Source organism: Hippocampus bargibanti, linkage group LG13, assembly GCF_051943395.1.
Source record: "Hippocampus bargibanti isolate YZ-2025 linkage group LG13, ASM5194339v1, whole genome shotgun sequence".
In the NCBI taxonomy this organism is placed as follows: domain Eukaryota; kingdom Metazoa; phylum Chordata; class Actinopteri; order Syngnathiformes; family Syngnathidae; genus Hippocampus; species Hippocampus bargibanti.
In genome coordinates this window covers 7,713,456-7,730,582 of record NC_142746.1, presented here as the reverse complement: position 1 = coordinate 7,730,582, position 17,127 = coordinate 7,713,456, and the positions used below count along the sequence as shown (strand labels likewise).

General features: G+C 39.6%; 2 protein-coding genes across 2 annotated transcripts; both read left to right on the top strand.

The window, feature by feature from the left end:
- Window positions 1-460: 460 nt before the first annotated feature.
- LOC148889190 (centrosomal protein of 55 kDa-like) lies at window positions 461-4,906 on the top strand. Its single transcript, XM_089011735.1, has 7 exons — window positions 461-545; window positions 878-923; window positions 2,538-2,600; window positions 3,114-3,264; window positions 3,351-3,474; window positions 4,436-4,583; window positions 4,718-4,906. Exons 2-7 carry the CDS (start codon window positions 909-911, stop codon window positions 4,904-4,906), a joined length of 690 nt encoding a protein of 229 aa, XP_088867861.1. The 5' UTR covers window positions 461-545; window positions 878-908.
- Window positions 4,907-6,160: 1,254 nt separating this feature from the next.
- On the top strand, window positions 6,161-15,520 carry LOC148889189 (cone cGMP-specific 3',5'-cyclic phosphodiesterase subunit alpha'-like). The gene is made up of 21 exons (XM_089011734.1): window positions 6,161-6,723; window positions 6,795-6,947; window positions 8,587-8,676; window positions 8,749-8,889; window positions 8,978-9,052; window positions 9,225-9,289; window positions 10,202-10,268; window positions 10,350-10,397; window positions 10,640-10,789; window positions 10,866-11,009; window positions 11,092-11,157; window positions 11,236-11,382; window positions 12,416-12,523; window positions 12,606-12,715; window positions 12,911-12,998; window positions 13,075-13,175; window positions 13,245-13,352; window positions 13,474-13,537; window positions 13,617-13,691; window positions 14,542-14,625; window positions 14,733-15,520. Exons 1-21 carry the CDS (start codon window positions 6,256-6,258, stop codon window positions 14,922-14,924), a joined length of 2,544 nt encoding a protein of 847 aa, XP_088867860.1. The 5' UTR covers window positions 6,161-6,255; the 3' UTR covers window positions 14,925-15,520.
- Window positions 15,521-17,127: the final 1,607 nt, after the last annotated feature.

Genomic DNA, 17,127 nt, shown 5'->3' with positions numbered 1-17,127 from the left:
TGAAGGAGTATTTTTACCACCTCTTTCATAAAATACTTCCAAATAAAAATAAAAACCAACGCAGCCTCCTCTGCCTTCCGTCTGTTGTTATTGTACGCAGTGTCTTACTTTATTCTGATCTTTGCTCCTCCATATCGTCACAATTATGATTCCTCCGCGCCTCCCAGTGGTGATTGGGAAACACGGCCTCAAGTACAGGGGAATTTGTCCCCCAAGACTGTATAATGTGCACAAACATGCGTTTACGTTTTTATTCAGGCTATTTTGATGTAAAATGTGTTTTTTTTTTTAAAAATATACTTTTGCACTGTAAAGTGCACTTGAGAGTTTTGAAAGGCGCTTATAAATGAAATGTATTTTTATGATTATACCAAATAATTAATCTAGTTTTAATATTTCCGAGCTACCTTGAAAGCATCTTTGTCGTTGTCTTTTTCATTGAGCAAACATTACTTTTACAGTAAAATTTCTCAACTTTTCCCATCGAAGTAGATAAAGTTGACGCAAATTTCACACACCATCAAACCCTTTGTATTTTGTGACAGGTAATTGATTTTTTGTTGGATTACAGTTTCAATGCAAGCATAACTTGTATGTTTTATTTAATGTAATTTTTTGAACGAACACATCTTGTCGTTTAAGCTAACTACGAACCACAGAAGGGCTAACCACAGAAGGGCTGCGATAGCTGCAACACATTTTGGAGTTTATTCTTTTATATATTCTTGTAATTTGTTTATGGAAAATATGAATTCACTATTTATAACATTAACTGCACACCGAAGGCTTATTGAAATTTTCTGCGTTTGCTCTCGGGCAAATAATCAACATGTTTTGAACCAAACATAACTGGGAAAAAAACTAATCTATTTTACAGGAGTTGCCTCAATCTGGAGGAGTGGACCATCATGTCTACTGCACAGGTATTCAGACCCACCGAAATAAGATTAAAACAGTTTCTTTTTCCCCCAGTTCAATTCATGAGAATAAGGAGTTTGTGTCGTGCATTCTGCAATTCAGCTAATTTAATGCAAAAACAACCAAATGTTGAACAGTTGGGCGCGTGTCCCACATTTAAGAAGTCAAATGCAATTCATCTATAAAGATTTTAGTGTATTTTAAATTCATCCTGAAGTTTCTCCTAAGACGACATTCGGCACATTAATTGGAGGGATGGTGGTGGATAGATTTCAGAGCAAAGTTCTAGAGTGAAAACAGCATGGAGGAGAAAAAAATCTGCCATCATTGCAGTGTTCAAGTGGCCTGAACTTTGGGATATGAGATAGATGTGGTGGTTCAGTGACACGGTGAAAAAAAAGAACAAACTACTCCATCCCCTGCTTACAGTACAGCTCAAAGTTTTTCTAACAAAAAAAAGCCTCATCTGCCTCAGATCCTTCTGTGCCATTGGGATAAAGGGCAATTGCAAAATGTCTCATCTCATCTCATTTTCCGTACCGCTTATTCCTCATTAGGGTCGCGGGGGATGCTGGAGCCTATCTCAGCTATCTTCGGGCACGAGGCGGGAGACACCCTGAATTGGTTGCCAGCCAATCGCAGGGCACACAAAGACATACAACAGTCATTCTCACACTCACACCTAGGGACAATTTGGAGTGGTCAATCTGCCTGCCATGCATGTTTTTGGAGTGTGGGAGGAAACCGGAGGACCCGGAGAAAACCCACGCAACACAATGGTGCAGTTCTTTGGAAATTAAGTGCTGTCTGTAAGTGGAAGCAACTTTATGTCAAACCGCTGCAAAACAAAAAACAACATTGGCAGGGGTGATCAGTGTCATAGACATCATGTTGTAAGCGCTTGCACCAGATTAGCACAAGAATCAATCAGTTTGAACAGTAAAAGGCACATGATGTGATCAGATCATTGGCCTGCATCAAAGAAAAACACTCAAGAGGTTCTGAGCAAACGTATTGATTCATTCTTGTGTTTAGATTGGTGAACTATCCAGCCAAGAATGCCGACTCATTTGTTTTCGTAATCAGCTAATGTTTCAAAGTCCCTTTGGCCTTCTACCGGTTTTCGCCTCTAGATGGTAGTCACGATTTTTAAATCGCTCCTATACGAGGATGAGCCAGCAAAAGGATCATTTTTTTACAGTTCCACCTAAAAAACTAATTTATGTCCCCAAATAAATTCTATGGCACTTGAACTAAAGGGCGAAATGTGCTTGAATAGTTCAAAACATCGATTCTATTCCCACCTTAAAATCCCATCTCAAACCACCTATTTTAAATAGCATTTTCTGTGCAGCTTTTTCTCTTGTTTCTATTTATAATTGTATTGCATTTCTTATATTATATTTGTAATTGTATTTTATTTATTATAGTACCTATGCTTGTCTGTGATTGTAAAGTGTCCTTGAGAACTTTGAAAGGCGCTTAAAATAAAATGTATTATTATTGTTTTTTGTTATTATGTTCACCACCATTTAGAAATGTGTCCCTTCATATATCATGTACAATGTTAAATGATTTCTATTTCTTATTTATTTTGTTTTTTTTCATGCCTGTATTAGGACAACGCCTCAAATGAACATTACCCCAGTGACGTTGCAGAGCTCCAGAAGACTCTCAAAGATGTAGGTAACTTTCTGCTCTTAAGATATTGAAACAAAAATAGTGTTTTTAGAAAGTAAAAATTATATAAAGTCCCAAGTATAGATGATATAATGCCCACTGTCATATATTTGTTATCCAAAAAACACACTATTTTGCCTCACTGAATCACAGCAATGATTCTTTACGTGTTTGTGGCATTTTGTTAGAGTGCCCCTTGTGGCCAAAGTGGGCGCAGCTGAAGAAGTAGCACAATTAAACAAATTGACACATGAAATGAGATGTTTTTGACATTGCATTCAATTATTTTTATGATTTACAATATTGTCAAATGATGTTCTCTTTATTAAAAGACACATTCCAAAATGTTTTTTTTGGTTCACGGCAGAAAATATTGAATTAGATTTACGCTCAAAGGCAACACTGCAGTCAAGTTGACATATGGACACGAGTTGCCTGATTCTTTGTTCCTTTGCGCAGCTTGTTATTGACAAGTCTGCCTCACTGCATTTCTATGATGTGCTTTTCAAACCAAGGCTTTGGCCAAGAACCAGCAGTGGCTGGCTTACAACCAGCACCGAGAGGCCTACGTGAGGACTCTCGTGGACAGAATGCTGTGGCTGGACAACCAGCTGGACCAGGCCGTCCGGGCCCAGTTGACACGGCACAATAAGGAGCATTCAGAGGGTAAGACACAAGGCGGCGTGTCACCAAGAGCGCAACAACGGCGAGATCTGTTAAGATGTGGGGTTTTTTTGCGTCTCTGCTCGCAGTAGAGAGAATGAAGGACATGAAGGAGCAATTTGAAAGCCTGCTGACGATTGGTCGAGACAACCTGGTGATAGTCAAGCAGCGGCTCGACGTCACACTCCGCGACCTAGCAGACACTAAAAATAGGTGCGCCACAACAATCACGCTGGGAAAAGTATCCACAAAAGTGTCCACAGTGTCTTCATGTCCAGGTGCTTCTGAATTAAATAGAATAACATGATTAGTTCATTCATGTTGTTAAAATTCTGATTCAACATACTGTTTTCCTGACCTGGAGTGCATCCTTTCCACCATCCTTTGTTCAAAGCTATGATTCAAACAACCCCCCTTCCATAATAATAATAATAATGTATTTCGTTTTTCTACTTTCATTCCTTTCATCAATTTGCTGCTGTGAAATGTAAATTTCTCCACTGTGAGACTAATAAAGACAAATCCAATCCAAAAATAATATAAAAAAATGCATTTCATTTATAAGCGCCTTTCAAAATTCTCAAGGTCACTTTACAGTCACAGGGTAGGTTTTGCAGTGGTTGAGCAGTGGCAGCCACACGCGCCAGCGTTCACTCAACCCGGAAGTAACTCAAATAGATACAACGCTAGCTAGCTAATAATAATAATAATACATTTTATTTATAAGCGCCTTTCAGAACTCTCAAGGTCACTTTACAGTCATTGTTTTGCAGTAGGTGAGCAACGGCAGCCACACGCGCCAGCGTTCACTCAAACCTTAAGTAACTCAAATAGATAGAAAGCGAGCTCGCTAGCTAATAGATAGCTAAGAATAATATTAATAAGAATGCATTTCATGTATAAGCGCCTAGCAACACTCTCAAGGTCACTTTACAGTAACAGGATAAGTTAGATAGCGAGCTAGATAGCTTGCTAGCTAGCTACATATGACTTCTTTCTTTGTTTATTTTTTTACTTTTATGCATGAAAAATAAATATTCTACATGACTCCAGTAGGTTCTTAAAATACTCAAGACTCACTTTTCAATTTGAACGGCTGAATTAAATTGCATTTTTTTTTTTTAATAAATTCACATTCATTGAAATGCACTTGTATGACCCGTGGAATGTGCAGGGTTGAGGAAAAAGAGATGGAGGCCAGGGAGCTCAAGCGGCAGCTTCACCGTTGCTCCAGGGAGAAAGAACTGTTGATGAACGAGATAAAAGTGCTCCATGGTAGACTGGGCGAGGAGAAGCAACGTTCCGCCAAACTGGAGCAGCAGGTACACCATCGCTGTCAAACACAACTTAGAAATGTAATAGTTGTTCTGCGTCCTAGTGAAAATATATGAATCGTCTGATTATTCACTGAAATCAATGTTTGGTTCTATGAACCATTTTTGATCTCCTTGTACAGAGAACGCAACAGGACGAAGACTACGACAAGGACGATGAAGACCCCATTTATGAAGAAATGACACCCCATTGGACACCCAGTGAAAGCACCTTGGACGCGAGTTCCCTGCATTGTCCCATCTGTTGGATCCGGTGTCCTGTCGGTCAATACCGGCAGATGATGGATCATCTGGAAGTTTGCATGAATTGAGCCGAACCTCAAACATCAGGAGGTCTCCAGATTTTTGATGTTTTGAGTTGTGTTCCGGTTTTAAATATGCGCCTCAGATTTTTTCATGTTCTGTTCTTGTCCTTTGATTATCATTAAAACAATGAAATAAATAAAAATCAAATTTTGTGACACTTTGACAGGCTCCTGTAAGTCATGCTTTACAACCTGAACCGGTCGCCAGCCGGCGCACATAAACAAACAACCATTAGCACTCACAATCACACCGAGTGACAATTTGGAGTGCCCAGTCAACATGCTGTGCATGTTTTGGGAATGTGGGAGGAAACCAGAGTACCCAGAGAAAACCCACACAGGTATGACGAAAATATGCATAATTAAACCTAGTGCAATTTTCTAAATGTTCACAACTAGTTGAAACCATTTTCAAAAATCAGTTCAGTTGAATCCATCAAATTCTTCATGGATTCATCCTTCCATGATTGCTGGACTATCATTTCAACACTCAATAATAACAAATTAAATTCAGAATTGGAAATAAAAATACTGTACATCTTTTCTTTGCACAAATGAAAGAAAGCCAGTTGCTACCCCCTTTGTGCAATGTTAGCCTACATACTTCACCTGCCAAAAATTGCAACTGCTTTCGTGTCGGTATGGTTTCTTCAACCAACCATCATCAAAATTTGTCGTCGCCAACATTAACAAGCAATAGACATATGCGCCCATTAACTCATTCACTGCCAGACGATGTGCAAAAATGTGACCACTCCAGTGCCAGGGTTTTTGTCATTTTCACTCAAATTGCAGGACGCACAATATATTGAGTTTTAGGACTACATAAACATTCACTTCAGCTTCATTCTCCAAAAAACAAAATGGCGTCTTTGGTTAAAGCCATGTGATTGGTCAAGAACCAAGCAATGTGTGTGTGTGTGTGTGTGGGGTGTGTTTTGTTGCTTGTGTGCTTTCAACAAACTACGATCTGATCGTGACGGCATAGAAAAACTGGATAAAGTCCTAACTGAATCACCAGTGCGCCAAACGCACAACGGGCCACCTGACGTTCAGGATACCCAGACGTCATTCTGCTGATACCATAACTTAAGCTATCATTATCCGTGATGGGTCAAATGTCAAGTGGCTGGATTTGCACGTTAAGAAAGATCATGGGCTTTGTGACGCTTGCGTCACAGTCATAAGCGCCCACTGGGATCCCCTTAACCAGTAAGCCACCGATTGCTTTCTGTTCCCCCTGGGGGTAAGAAAGCGAAAGCCGGATGACTCCTGAGTAGGGAGAGTTGTGGTATCACCTTCACCGCACATCTCAGAGCATCTTTGGATTCTGACTTGAGGCGTAGTTGGAGATCATGGGAGACAAAGACACCGTCGAGAAGTTCCTGGACAACAACCCTCAGTTTGCCAAGGAGTACTATGACAAAAAGGTCAAGGCCGATGTCATCACGGCAGCTTTTAACAACCAGGTCCAGGTCCAAGACCCGTCCTCGTACAGTGATGCCACCGCCATCCAGGAGGCCCAGTTCGTCTTTGAGCTGGTTAAGGAATTGCAAGGCGCCGGCCCGCTGGAAAAGGCCCTGCACAAAGTTCTCCAGAGGATCGCTTTGTTGGTCCAGGCGGACCGCTGCAGCTATTTCGGCTACCGGGCGCGTAACGGGACGCCCGAGCTGTCCACGGTCCTTTTCGACGTCACCCATAATTCCCCATTTGACAAGAATCTGGTCAACCCCAATGTGGAGATCGTCTTCCCCACGGACATGGGGATCGTCGGGTGGACGGCGCACTCCAAGAAGCCGCAGAACATCGCCGACGTGAAGAAGGTGAGCGTTACGGCTAAATGTGATCGATGCGGCGTTGGCGCATCCAGTCAAGTCCGTACGTGTCCTTCCAGGATTCTCATTTCAGCGACTTTGTGGACAAGCAGACCAAATACACCACCAAATGCATAATGAGCGCACCCATCCTGAGTGGAAAGGATCCCATCGGCGTCGTCCTGGCGCTCAACAAGCAAGGCGCTGACGCCTTCTCAAAAAGCGACCAGGAGGTCAGTGTACCGCACTTCAAAACGAGATGCTTTCAAAAGTGTGTCTTGAGATTCCGGCGGTCTGGTCACTGTGAGCAACCATATCGTGGTCTTGTGTTTTGAAAATGACAGCTGTTGAAATGATCCTTTTTTTTAAACGTTTTTATGTGGTTGGTCAATATTTGCTCGCATTTCAAGGCAAAAATAAAGACCAAGTGACAGCTCATGTCAAGAAAAACTCACAAATCAAGGTACTCAGGTTTAAAGGTTGCCCTAGTGATAATTGCAGAAAATTACAGAACAAGATCGTGAGGAGATGTGACGAGCATTTGGCTAGCTAGCTAGTTAGCTAGCTACACCCTACATTGCGAAAATATTTCTTCCCCTTTCAGATCATTTGCTCATGCGTCCACTCTAGAGTGCCTCGGCGTTGGCCGTGAGCGCCATTTAAAATCCCGCTCTAAATGTTATCTGCGTTCTGCGTAACCCGTTCATGTACCCTGTGACCTGATAACAAGATTAAGATGTCCGCGGTAGTAACCGCCGTACCTTAAACGAATTCATCAAAAGTATGAAGAATTGTATTTATTTGTGTATCTATTTATTTATTGTTAATTGTTTATTTATTATTCATTCATTAATCATCCATCATTTACTTATTTTTTATTGTTATTATGTTTTAGTATTTATTATATGTATTATTTATTGTTGTTTATTATTGTTATTATTAGTAGTACAGTAAAGTCTCGTTATATCGATATCGGATATATCGATAGTCCCGGTTATATCGATATTTTTTCGGACTCCCTTGAATATCGATATAACGAGACTTTACTGTAGTAGTATTATATTATTATTTAATTATTTGATTATTTGTTTTGTATTTTTAATTATCTATTATTCATTCATCATTTATTTCAGCAATCTATTCATTTATTTATTTATTATGAAAAAAAAGTATAGTTTATTAAACGTTAAACCAGGAATCGGCAACCCAAATTGCTCAATGCGTCATATTGGACAACAACAAAAAAAAAAAAAAAACTTAAAATGAAGGGGAACACACATGCCATTAGCCTACTATTAAAATGATGAAATGTCTACAGATACACAAGGAACCTTCATGATGAAAACAAAAAATATATATTTCCCTCCCCCATTCTGTTTCATTTTCAAACATTTTTGAAAAAGCGCCACTGGGCGCTGCAAAAGAACCACATGCGGTTCCAGAGCCGCACATTGCCGACCGCCGTGTTAACCTAACAATGACAAAAGAAAACTCCAATCCTCTCCCGAATGTTTACTTTCATGGGCTTGCACAGGTGTGGCTAATGAAACAACTCACGTGTTAGGATTGCTTTTAGAAACAGGGGCGTAAATCCAGCATACTAATCTCGCTTTGTGGATAGCAAAAAGGTCACCGTGGGTATTTACCATCGCTGACCCATATGCTGTATTTCAAAGCTAACGTCTGTTTTGGAATCCACTTAGAGTGGAGGAGCTCAGACATTTTTTTCTCCTCTCTTTGAGCCTTTAGCATTCTTTTTTTAAAAGCCTGTGCGCAAAAGGGTGGACCCTATGAGCCGAATTTACAATAAAAACAAGCTATCATTCATATATTATCCATACTAATTAATTAATAAGTCTTTTTTTTCAACAGCTCTTCAATAAATATGTCAACTTTGCATCAGTGGTTGCCCTCCAAGCTCACACTGCTTACATGTGGGATGTGGAGTCCAGGAAGAGTCAGGTATACAAACTAAAGGCCTCAGCACCGGTGAACAAAGCATAAAAAGATATTAAAAATATACACACCCCTCAGGTGCTGCTGTGGTCGGCCAGCAAAGTTTTTGAGGAGCTGACAGACATCGAGAGGCAGTTTCACAAAGCCCTCTACACGGTCAGGACATACATCAAGTGCGAGAGGTACTCGGTGGGCCTCCTGGATATGACCAAAGACAAAGTGAGGGAGATCGACTTGAGAAGTGTTATTTTATTCACTATTTTCCTTTTTCATTATGAGGATGTTTTTTTTTTGTTTTGGCCTCCAGGAATTCTTTGATGAATGGCCCATCAAATTAGGGGACCAGGAACCCTATAAGGGTCCAAAGACACCTGATGGCAGAGTAAGTTCATTAATAAAAATCGACTTCAACAATTGGACAGTGTTTCACCATTATATTTTGTGTGTGTGTGTTTGTTTGTTTTATTTTTTAACTATTTCTTGGTTGTAATATAGAAATATTGCCACCGGTCAACACTTGTCATTCTAAATGTCTTCACATTCCTTACAATCAGGAAATTAACTTCTACAAGATCATTGACTACTTGCTGGAGGACAAAGAGGAAATTAAAGTTATCCCGTAAGTACCGTGCATTGTAATTAAAAAATATGCTAAACTCTAGCGAAATGAAATTTCTGTGCAACATTAGGGTCACAAAAATGTTGACTTTAGTCACTCTGTGAAGCCCTGAAGAGCATCTTCAGGGTTCACACACAGGTGTCAAAGTCAAGGCCCGGGGGCTAAATCTGCCCCGCCACATCATTTTATTCGGCCCGCGACAGGAAATTAAACTTGTGAAATTTCATGATGTTTGCTAAAGTTCAAATCATAATTTCATATTGTCATATGTAAACCACAATAACAGTCATTATTTTTTACTACAAATCTGAAAACGAGTTATTTATGAATTTATTATGAGTTCTGTATGTAATATATGGAGGAGATTAAACATTCTAATGGCTTTCCCAAATTCATACCGGCCCCTGAGAGGAAATTGTAACTACAATGTTGCCCAAGGCAAAAAATGACTAACGCCCTTGCTTTAAGTAATGAGATAATTTATTTTAGCATTTACATTTAAAAATGAATATTGACTTGGTTGAAATTATTGACTGTTCGTCTATTTCTGATGATTATATATAGATTATATAATGGCTAATGGAAAAACCTCAATACCCCCTTCGGAAAAAAATGTGAATATTGCACATTAGATATTTTTTTTTTAATTGGTAGAAATTGGCCTGTGATTATTTATTTATTTATTTATTTAAATGTGTTTAAAGGTGTATTTAAATATGCATTTAAATATGTATTTAAATAAGCATTTTAATATTCATTTATTAAAATACTTATTTAAATATCTATCGATTTATTGATTGAATGTCTTTCAAGAATCTGTGAATAAGTATATTACATTTTGGAGTGAGCAGACTGAAATACATTTTGACATCAAGAGTAACATGGTAACAAAATTGTTGTGTGACTTGCTAGCGCACCCCCTGTGGACCACTGGGCTCTGGTCAGCGGACTGCCAGCCTACGTGGCCGAAAACGGATTTGTATGAGCTGTATTTCTGCTTTACTATTTTTAGAGAAGAACGTTTTGAAAGACCTTTGTTGACTGTTTGATGTCAATCTAGATTTGCAACATGATGAATGCCGCCGGGGATGATTATTTTTCATTTCAGGTGAGAAAATATTTCTTGTTGGATTCGATCAGCGGGAAGCAACACATTATGGACCACTTGGGTGTTTTTTTTTTAGTTTTTTTTTATCATGCCTTCCACGTATCACTGAAACAAATGACTGAAAATGATTTGATCTAGCTTATTAAATAACGGGTTAATGTATTTATTGTAAAGATGAAATGGTTTTCAATAAACATTTGTGTATACATACACAACTCACACCTGTGTATTTAATCTGCCAGAAAGATGCGGTTGACGAGAGCGGCTGGAAGATCACAAACGTTCTTTCCCTCCCCATCGTCAACAAAAAGGAAGAAATCGTCGGCGTCGCGACCTTCTTCAACAGAAGAGACGGAAAACCTTTTGATGAGAATGACGAACAAATTACAGAAGTACGCCTAAACGCTGAAATTTCTTCATGGTCAAATCATGGTCATCGAATAAGCGTGACACTGCGTCTGTTTTTAGGCCCTGACTCAGTTCCTGGGCTGGTCCACTCTGAACAGCGACACGTATGATAAACTGAACAGGACCGAGTGGAGTAAGGATGTGGCGCAGGAAATGCTCATGTACCAAACCAAGGCCACGCCAAATGACGTGCAGACCATTTTGGTGAGATTCCACCCTCAGTGATGGGGCTGTCAACAGAAGATCTGACCGGAACAGAATTGTAAAACATTCTCGAACTCCACAGAACACTCAAGAAAAGTTTGGTTCGACACCGGAGGATTGTGACCAGAAGGAGATGTACAAACTACTGGTGGGCCTCCAAACACATCAATTATTTTAAAACCACCTCAATGGTGCCAGTTGTTCAAATTTTGTCACACGCATCCAGAGAGCCAACATTCCCGAATCCAAAACGGTGGATCTGCACGAGTTCAGCTTCAGTGATTTTCCGCTATCCGAGTTTGAGCTCATCAAGTGCGGCATCCGCTGCTTCTTCGAGCTGGGGGTGGTTGAGAAATTCAAAGTCCCCGCGGAGGTAACAGTGATTTCTCACTCCTTGTTGACTATAAAAATGACTCTGAAAGCAAAATACAACTCAATCATTAGCTTCATGCTAAGAAAGAATGTGAAACACTATAGACAGGCTAATGGAAATTAACATCACTATTACAACGACATGGCTATGTATTATCCGATGAACCTTATACATGGATCAATATTTTAACTTCTTGGTATTGGTACTCTTAGTATTTTAACTCATTCTCTGCCATTCCCAAATTTATTCGGGAATTTAAAAGCATGACATGAGCGCCATTCCCGAAATGTGTTTTTTTTTTTTTGCGAGGGTGCCGGTAACGCACTGGTCTGACCTCTGTCAATGTTTTCCCTTCTACGAGGGGGGACATTTTTGTCCATGTTAGCGCTTTGTTCCAACTTCAGCGGTGGTTAAAGCGCTCTCGAAATCAATATGTTTGTATTGTTTAATATTGTATTTTGTACATCCGCCTCCATTTCAAGCTCAGATAACTCCAGACCCATATGACTTAGATATTTACTATTTTTTCTGATGAAAGACGAAAGTCTAAGGTTTCTTACGCTGTATTGAGTGTTTATGTAGTCCGAAAACTCAATATTCTGTGGGTCCTGCAATTTGAGTGAGAATAACAAAAACCCTGGCACTGGAGTTGACACATTTTTGCATATCGTCTGGCAGTGAATGAGTTGAACTATACCGTAAAGCGCTTTGTTGTGGTTGCTGCAAAATGTGAAAGCTCGATATCAATACGGCTGTCTTGTATTGTATTTGTTTTAGCGTAGCACCATGTAGAGATTGCATGGCTTAACCTCGGCCAACATTGTAACTATACTATACGGTACATGAAAACAGTTTTTAATCCTCATATGTCGAACAAAAATCACGTACTGTACTTGAAGACAACATATTTTCTATCCCATTGGGATATTTAGAACTGATTTGCACAAAAGAAAAGGATATCCAGTGCTTCTAGAAATGAATTGAATGGCTCTTTGATAAAAGACGGGCAAATTATCTTCACTTCTTTGCACAGACCCTGACACGCTGGATGTACACCGTGCGCAGGGGTTACCGTGACATCACCTACCACAACTGGAGACACGGATTCAACGTAGGACAAACCATGTTCACCCTCCTGCTTGTGAGTGCCACTCATGTCTTTACACATGCCACCATTCATCCTGATCGCATTGTGAAGAGGGCCTTGGTTTCTCCCAAAACAGACGGGCAAGCTGAAGAAGTACTACTCAGATCTCGAGACCTTTGCCATGGTGGCTTCTGGATTCTGCCACGACATCGACCACAGGGGGACCAACAACCTCTACCAGACAAAGTAAGAAGACACGAAAGGATTGGGAGCCCCCAAGGACTGCACGGGCACACCATCGGTCCAGATGGTCTTCGTGCAGAGCATTGTTTATAGTTCCAGAAAGAATCATTTGTAAAGTTTAACGCGAGGAGACATTTATCAATGAGGTCTAGCTCAGTCACTGTCAATGGAATTCCTGCTGATGGTGTCCTCCTGTAGGAGCGCATCACCTCTGGCCAAACTTCACAGCAGCTCCATCATGGAGCGACACCACCTGGAGTACAGCAAAACGCTCATGGAGGACGAGGTTGGCATTCGACAATCAATGTATTTATTTTTTGTCGCAAAATTAATTGCGATCTAATCACACTCCATCACCCCAGAACTTGAACATCTTCCAAAACCTGCAAAAGCGCCAGTTTGAGACCATCCAGCGTCTGTTTGAAGTTTGCATCATCGCTACTGACCTGGCCCTTTATTTTAAGTACGTTGGAAGCCTTTTTTTTGGTGGGGGTTGTCTGGAAACAACCCATTTTGTTTTCTTTGCTTCCAGAAAGAGAACAATGTTCCAAAAGATTGTGGATTCGATGGAGACTATTCCAGACGAAAAAGATAAAATCAGCTACGTCTCCAATAACCCCACCCGGAAGGAGATTATCATGTAAACTCCGCATGGATCACAAGTTTTTTCAAAATATGCTTTCTTTCTTCTCGACTAACTAAGATGAAGTGATGACATCACTGTGTTGTTGTTTTGTTTGGGATTTTTTTTTCCCCCACAGGGCAATGATGATGACCGCATGTGATCTGTCAGCCATTACGAAGCCATGGGAGGTGCAGAGCAAGGTGAGATTTTTGCCGCTTTGGTAGCATGAAGCATTCTAAAACAAAATATGTTAAATGAATAAAAACACTTTTTTTTCAGGTCGCTTTAATGGTGGCAGCAGAATTCTGGGAACAAGGCGATTTGGAGAGGACAGTCCTGGAGCAGCAGCCTATTGTAAGAGCTTGGAGTCCTTTGTCAATTGAAATCGTCTTAGACGGAAATAAAACGTATTGATTTTCCTCCACTTGAATAGCTACCCATGGAACGAACTCAAGCCGATCACTTTGCGCATGCGCGTGTTGTGCCTCGACACCTTGACTGGCGTGGGACATTTTCAGGGGGAAAAAAAAATTTGGCTGTGACCACCCCCTCAGCTACGTAGCCCTACCTCTCTGAGAGCCGCCAACCTGGGAAATTACCAACACCGGGTGTAAGGCAAATTAACTAACAAAACAAACAGATACACATGAATACACACAATAAATAAATAAATAAATAAATAATTAATAAGTCTATGAATAAAAATATAGAAATAAATAAATAATAAACAATCAAATAAATAAATTTATATTGACACAGATAAATAAATAAGTAGAAAAATACATATATACATAAATAAATAATAAATACATACATAAATACATACATAAATGCATGCATGCATACATGCATACATTCATACTTATATACATAACATAAACAAACAAATAATCAAACAATCAAATAAATAAATAAATAAATAAATAAAAATAAAACCCTAGGCATAAAAATGATTGTTTTCTAAGGTTTTAATCTTCCTTAGCAAACAATAGACATGACTGTAAAGTCTCGTTATTTGCTCTGCTGTCGCTCTTGTAAAATATGTGACTATCACTAAAGTTGTAAAAATGGAGGGGGTGAGGCTTGGAGGTGTTCAGAACCAGGGTCTTGTCTTTTTCTCCCATTGTTTTGCTAACAATGTCTACAAAGCATGGCAAAGTGGTTCGGGTGCTAAATTTCTCAACCTTTCTCGTGTTTTGTTTAGCCAATGATGGATAGAAATCACGCTGACGAGCTACCCAAGATGCAGTGTGGATTCATCGATTTTGTCTGCTCTTTTGTGTACAAGGTAATTTTGGTAGAACCTTTTTTGTCTAACAATCCGGTTTACAATTCAGCCAATGACAAAAATCTCATTTGCCCCCCTCCCTTGTTTATGCTCGGTTGTTTTCGCAGGAGTTTTCCCGCTTCCACACGGAAATCTCCCCCATGTTCGCCGGTCTGAACAACAACCGCGGGGAGTGGAAAGCGCTCGCCGACGTCCACGAGGCCAAGATGAAGGCCATCGAAGACGAGAAGAAAAAATTGGAAGGCGGAGACCAGGGTAACGCAGAAGGCGGTAAATCCAAAACGTGTATCATCTGCTAAAATGATTGTTTTTGAGCATGTACACGTGAAATGTTACATTGTCACCAAAGAGGATGCTCAAAATGAGAACACTTGCAATGAGCTGCTGTAGTCCACACGTCTGGCCACTCACAGGCAGATTAAGCCACAAAACCGGATGATGTGACTCTTGAAGTCCCACCTCTAAAAGGCACACATCCAACAAATCAGTACTGTAGTACAAATATTCCGCGTGATATAGATGCTGATTCGATATACTGCATGATGAAATGAAGTTATGAGTTTGGTTATAGAAAGAATTAAACTCAAGATTCCAGTACACGGTGATGCCAATTTTAGTATTACATTTTTGTAAGTCGTACAGGAGTGGTCCATGGATGAAAAGGTTTCTTCAGCCGTCATCTGTACTTCTTCGAAGGTGTCGGACGTTTCGCTTCTTATCCAAGAAACTTCGTCAGCAAACTAAATTCTTCCTGGTAGTTTAGGTCCTACATATATATCCCTACTGACATGGCTGTGACGGACTCTGCTATGATAGTTTTCACAATTTTAGGATTAGTGTTGCGTGTACGGATTATTTTAATATCTTAACGATGATTTCACTATTAAAGTATTAAGTGTTGTGTGTGTATTAAGTGTGCTATGCCAAATATGATTAGAAATGTATCAATAAAATTCGATTTTTATGTTGTGATTGCAAAAAAGCCTATGGTTGTAGCATGTCTAGAGCTTCAAATATGTAAATAAAGTCTATTTTTAAAAAAGACGCCTGTGTCTGATTTATCTCATGAGATACGATATGAGCGGAACAGAGCAGGTGAAAATAGGCAATTTACTGGGACCATGTCATGAATGAATGACTCTCTGTGTCTTTGTTTTGTCATGTTGTCTTATTATTTGTTATTTAGTTTTTTTTTTTGTTCTTTTGACTTCAAGACTGTGAAGTGGCTGCCTTTCCAGCAGCTCATGTATTTCTTTTTTCTACTTTCATTCCTTTCATCACTTTGCTGCTGTGAAACATCCAATTCTTTGCATCCATGGTGATATAATTTTACACCTTCCTACATTGTTGAAACATATAACTCATTCACAAATGCATTGGGGAATTGAAAATATGACATACAGTGCCATTCCCGAATTTGTTTGGGTTTTGTTTTTCCTTGTTTGGGTGCCAATAAAGCGCTAGCTATGGGCTCGAGCCATGTTTTTTTTTCTCTTCCATAAGGGGGCAACATTTCCCTTTTTTTCATGTTAGCGCTTTGTTCCAGCTTCAGCTGTTGTCAAAGCGATATATAAACCAATATGCAGGTATTGCATTGTATTTTGGACAGACGCCCTCATTTCAACCTCAGATAACTCCAGACCCATATACAGTAAAGTCTCGTTATATCGATATCGGATATATCGATAGTCCCGGTTATATCGTTACTATTTCTATGCACGCACGGAGAAAATTACATGCAAACAGGGTCGGATATATCGATAGTCCCGATAGGATTTTTTCGGACTCCCTTGAATATCGATATAACGAGACTTTACTGTAATTAACACTTTTTTTCTGATGATAGAAGAGAGTCTAAGGTTTCTTACGCTGCATTAAATGTTGATGTAGTCCTAAAACTCAATATTCTGTGGGTCGTGAAGTTTGGGTGACAATGACAAAAACCTTAGCACTGGAGTGGAGACATTTTTGCGCATCTGGCAGTTAATGAGTTAAAACATGCAAAAATAATTGTTTGGAAAGCCACATCGTATCATAAATGTTATGGCGAGTACTCGGATCATTTAGGGGGCGTGTTTAAATTCAAGATTATTTGGCACACTTTCAGATGATTGTTCAGATCCACTTGTTAGCAATGCGAAATAAAGTCATGTCTACAGTCAGTCGTGTGTGCTCCTTTCTGATTGCTCCACAGGACCCTGATGTGATTTTACAAAACAACTAAATTACCAACTATCAAATGTACAGTAGTTGTCTTCCGGCTAATTAAAAAAATTATTTTACATTTTTTTTTCTCAAAAAGTCATAATAAATTTCATAACAACTTTCCACATTATTTATTTACTTATTTTGGATACTGTTCTATTGATAGCCATTTTCCATCTGGAGACACTATATCAACAACATTTGGACATCAGTGGTTCATGGACAACATCTTCTATTGTCTTATTTCCGTTTTACCGTAATGACGCGGTTTCTCATCATGCCACAATCATGTCCAGT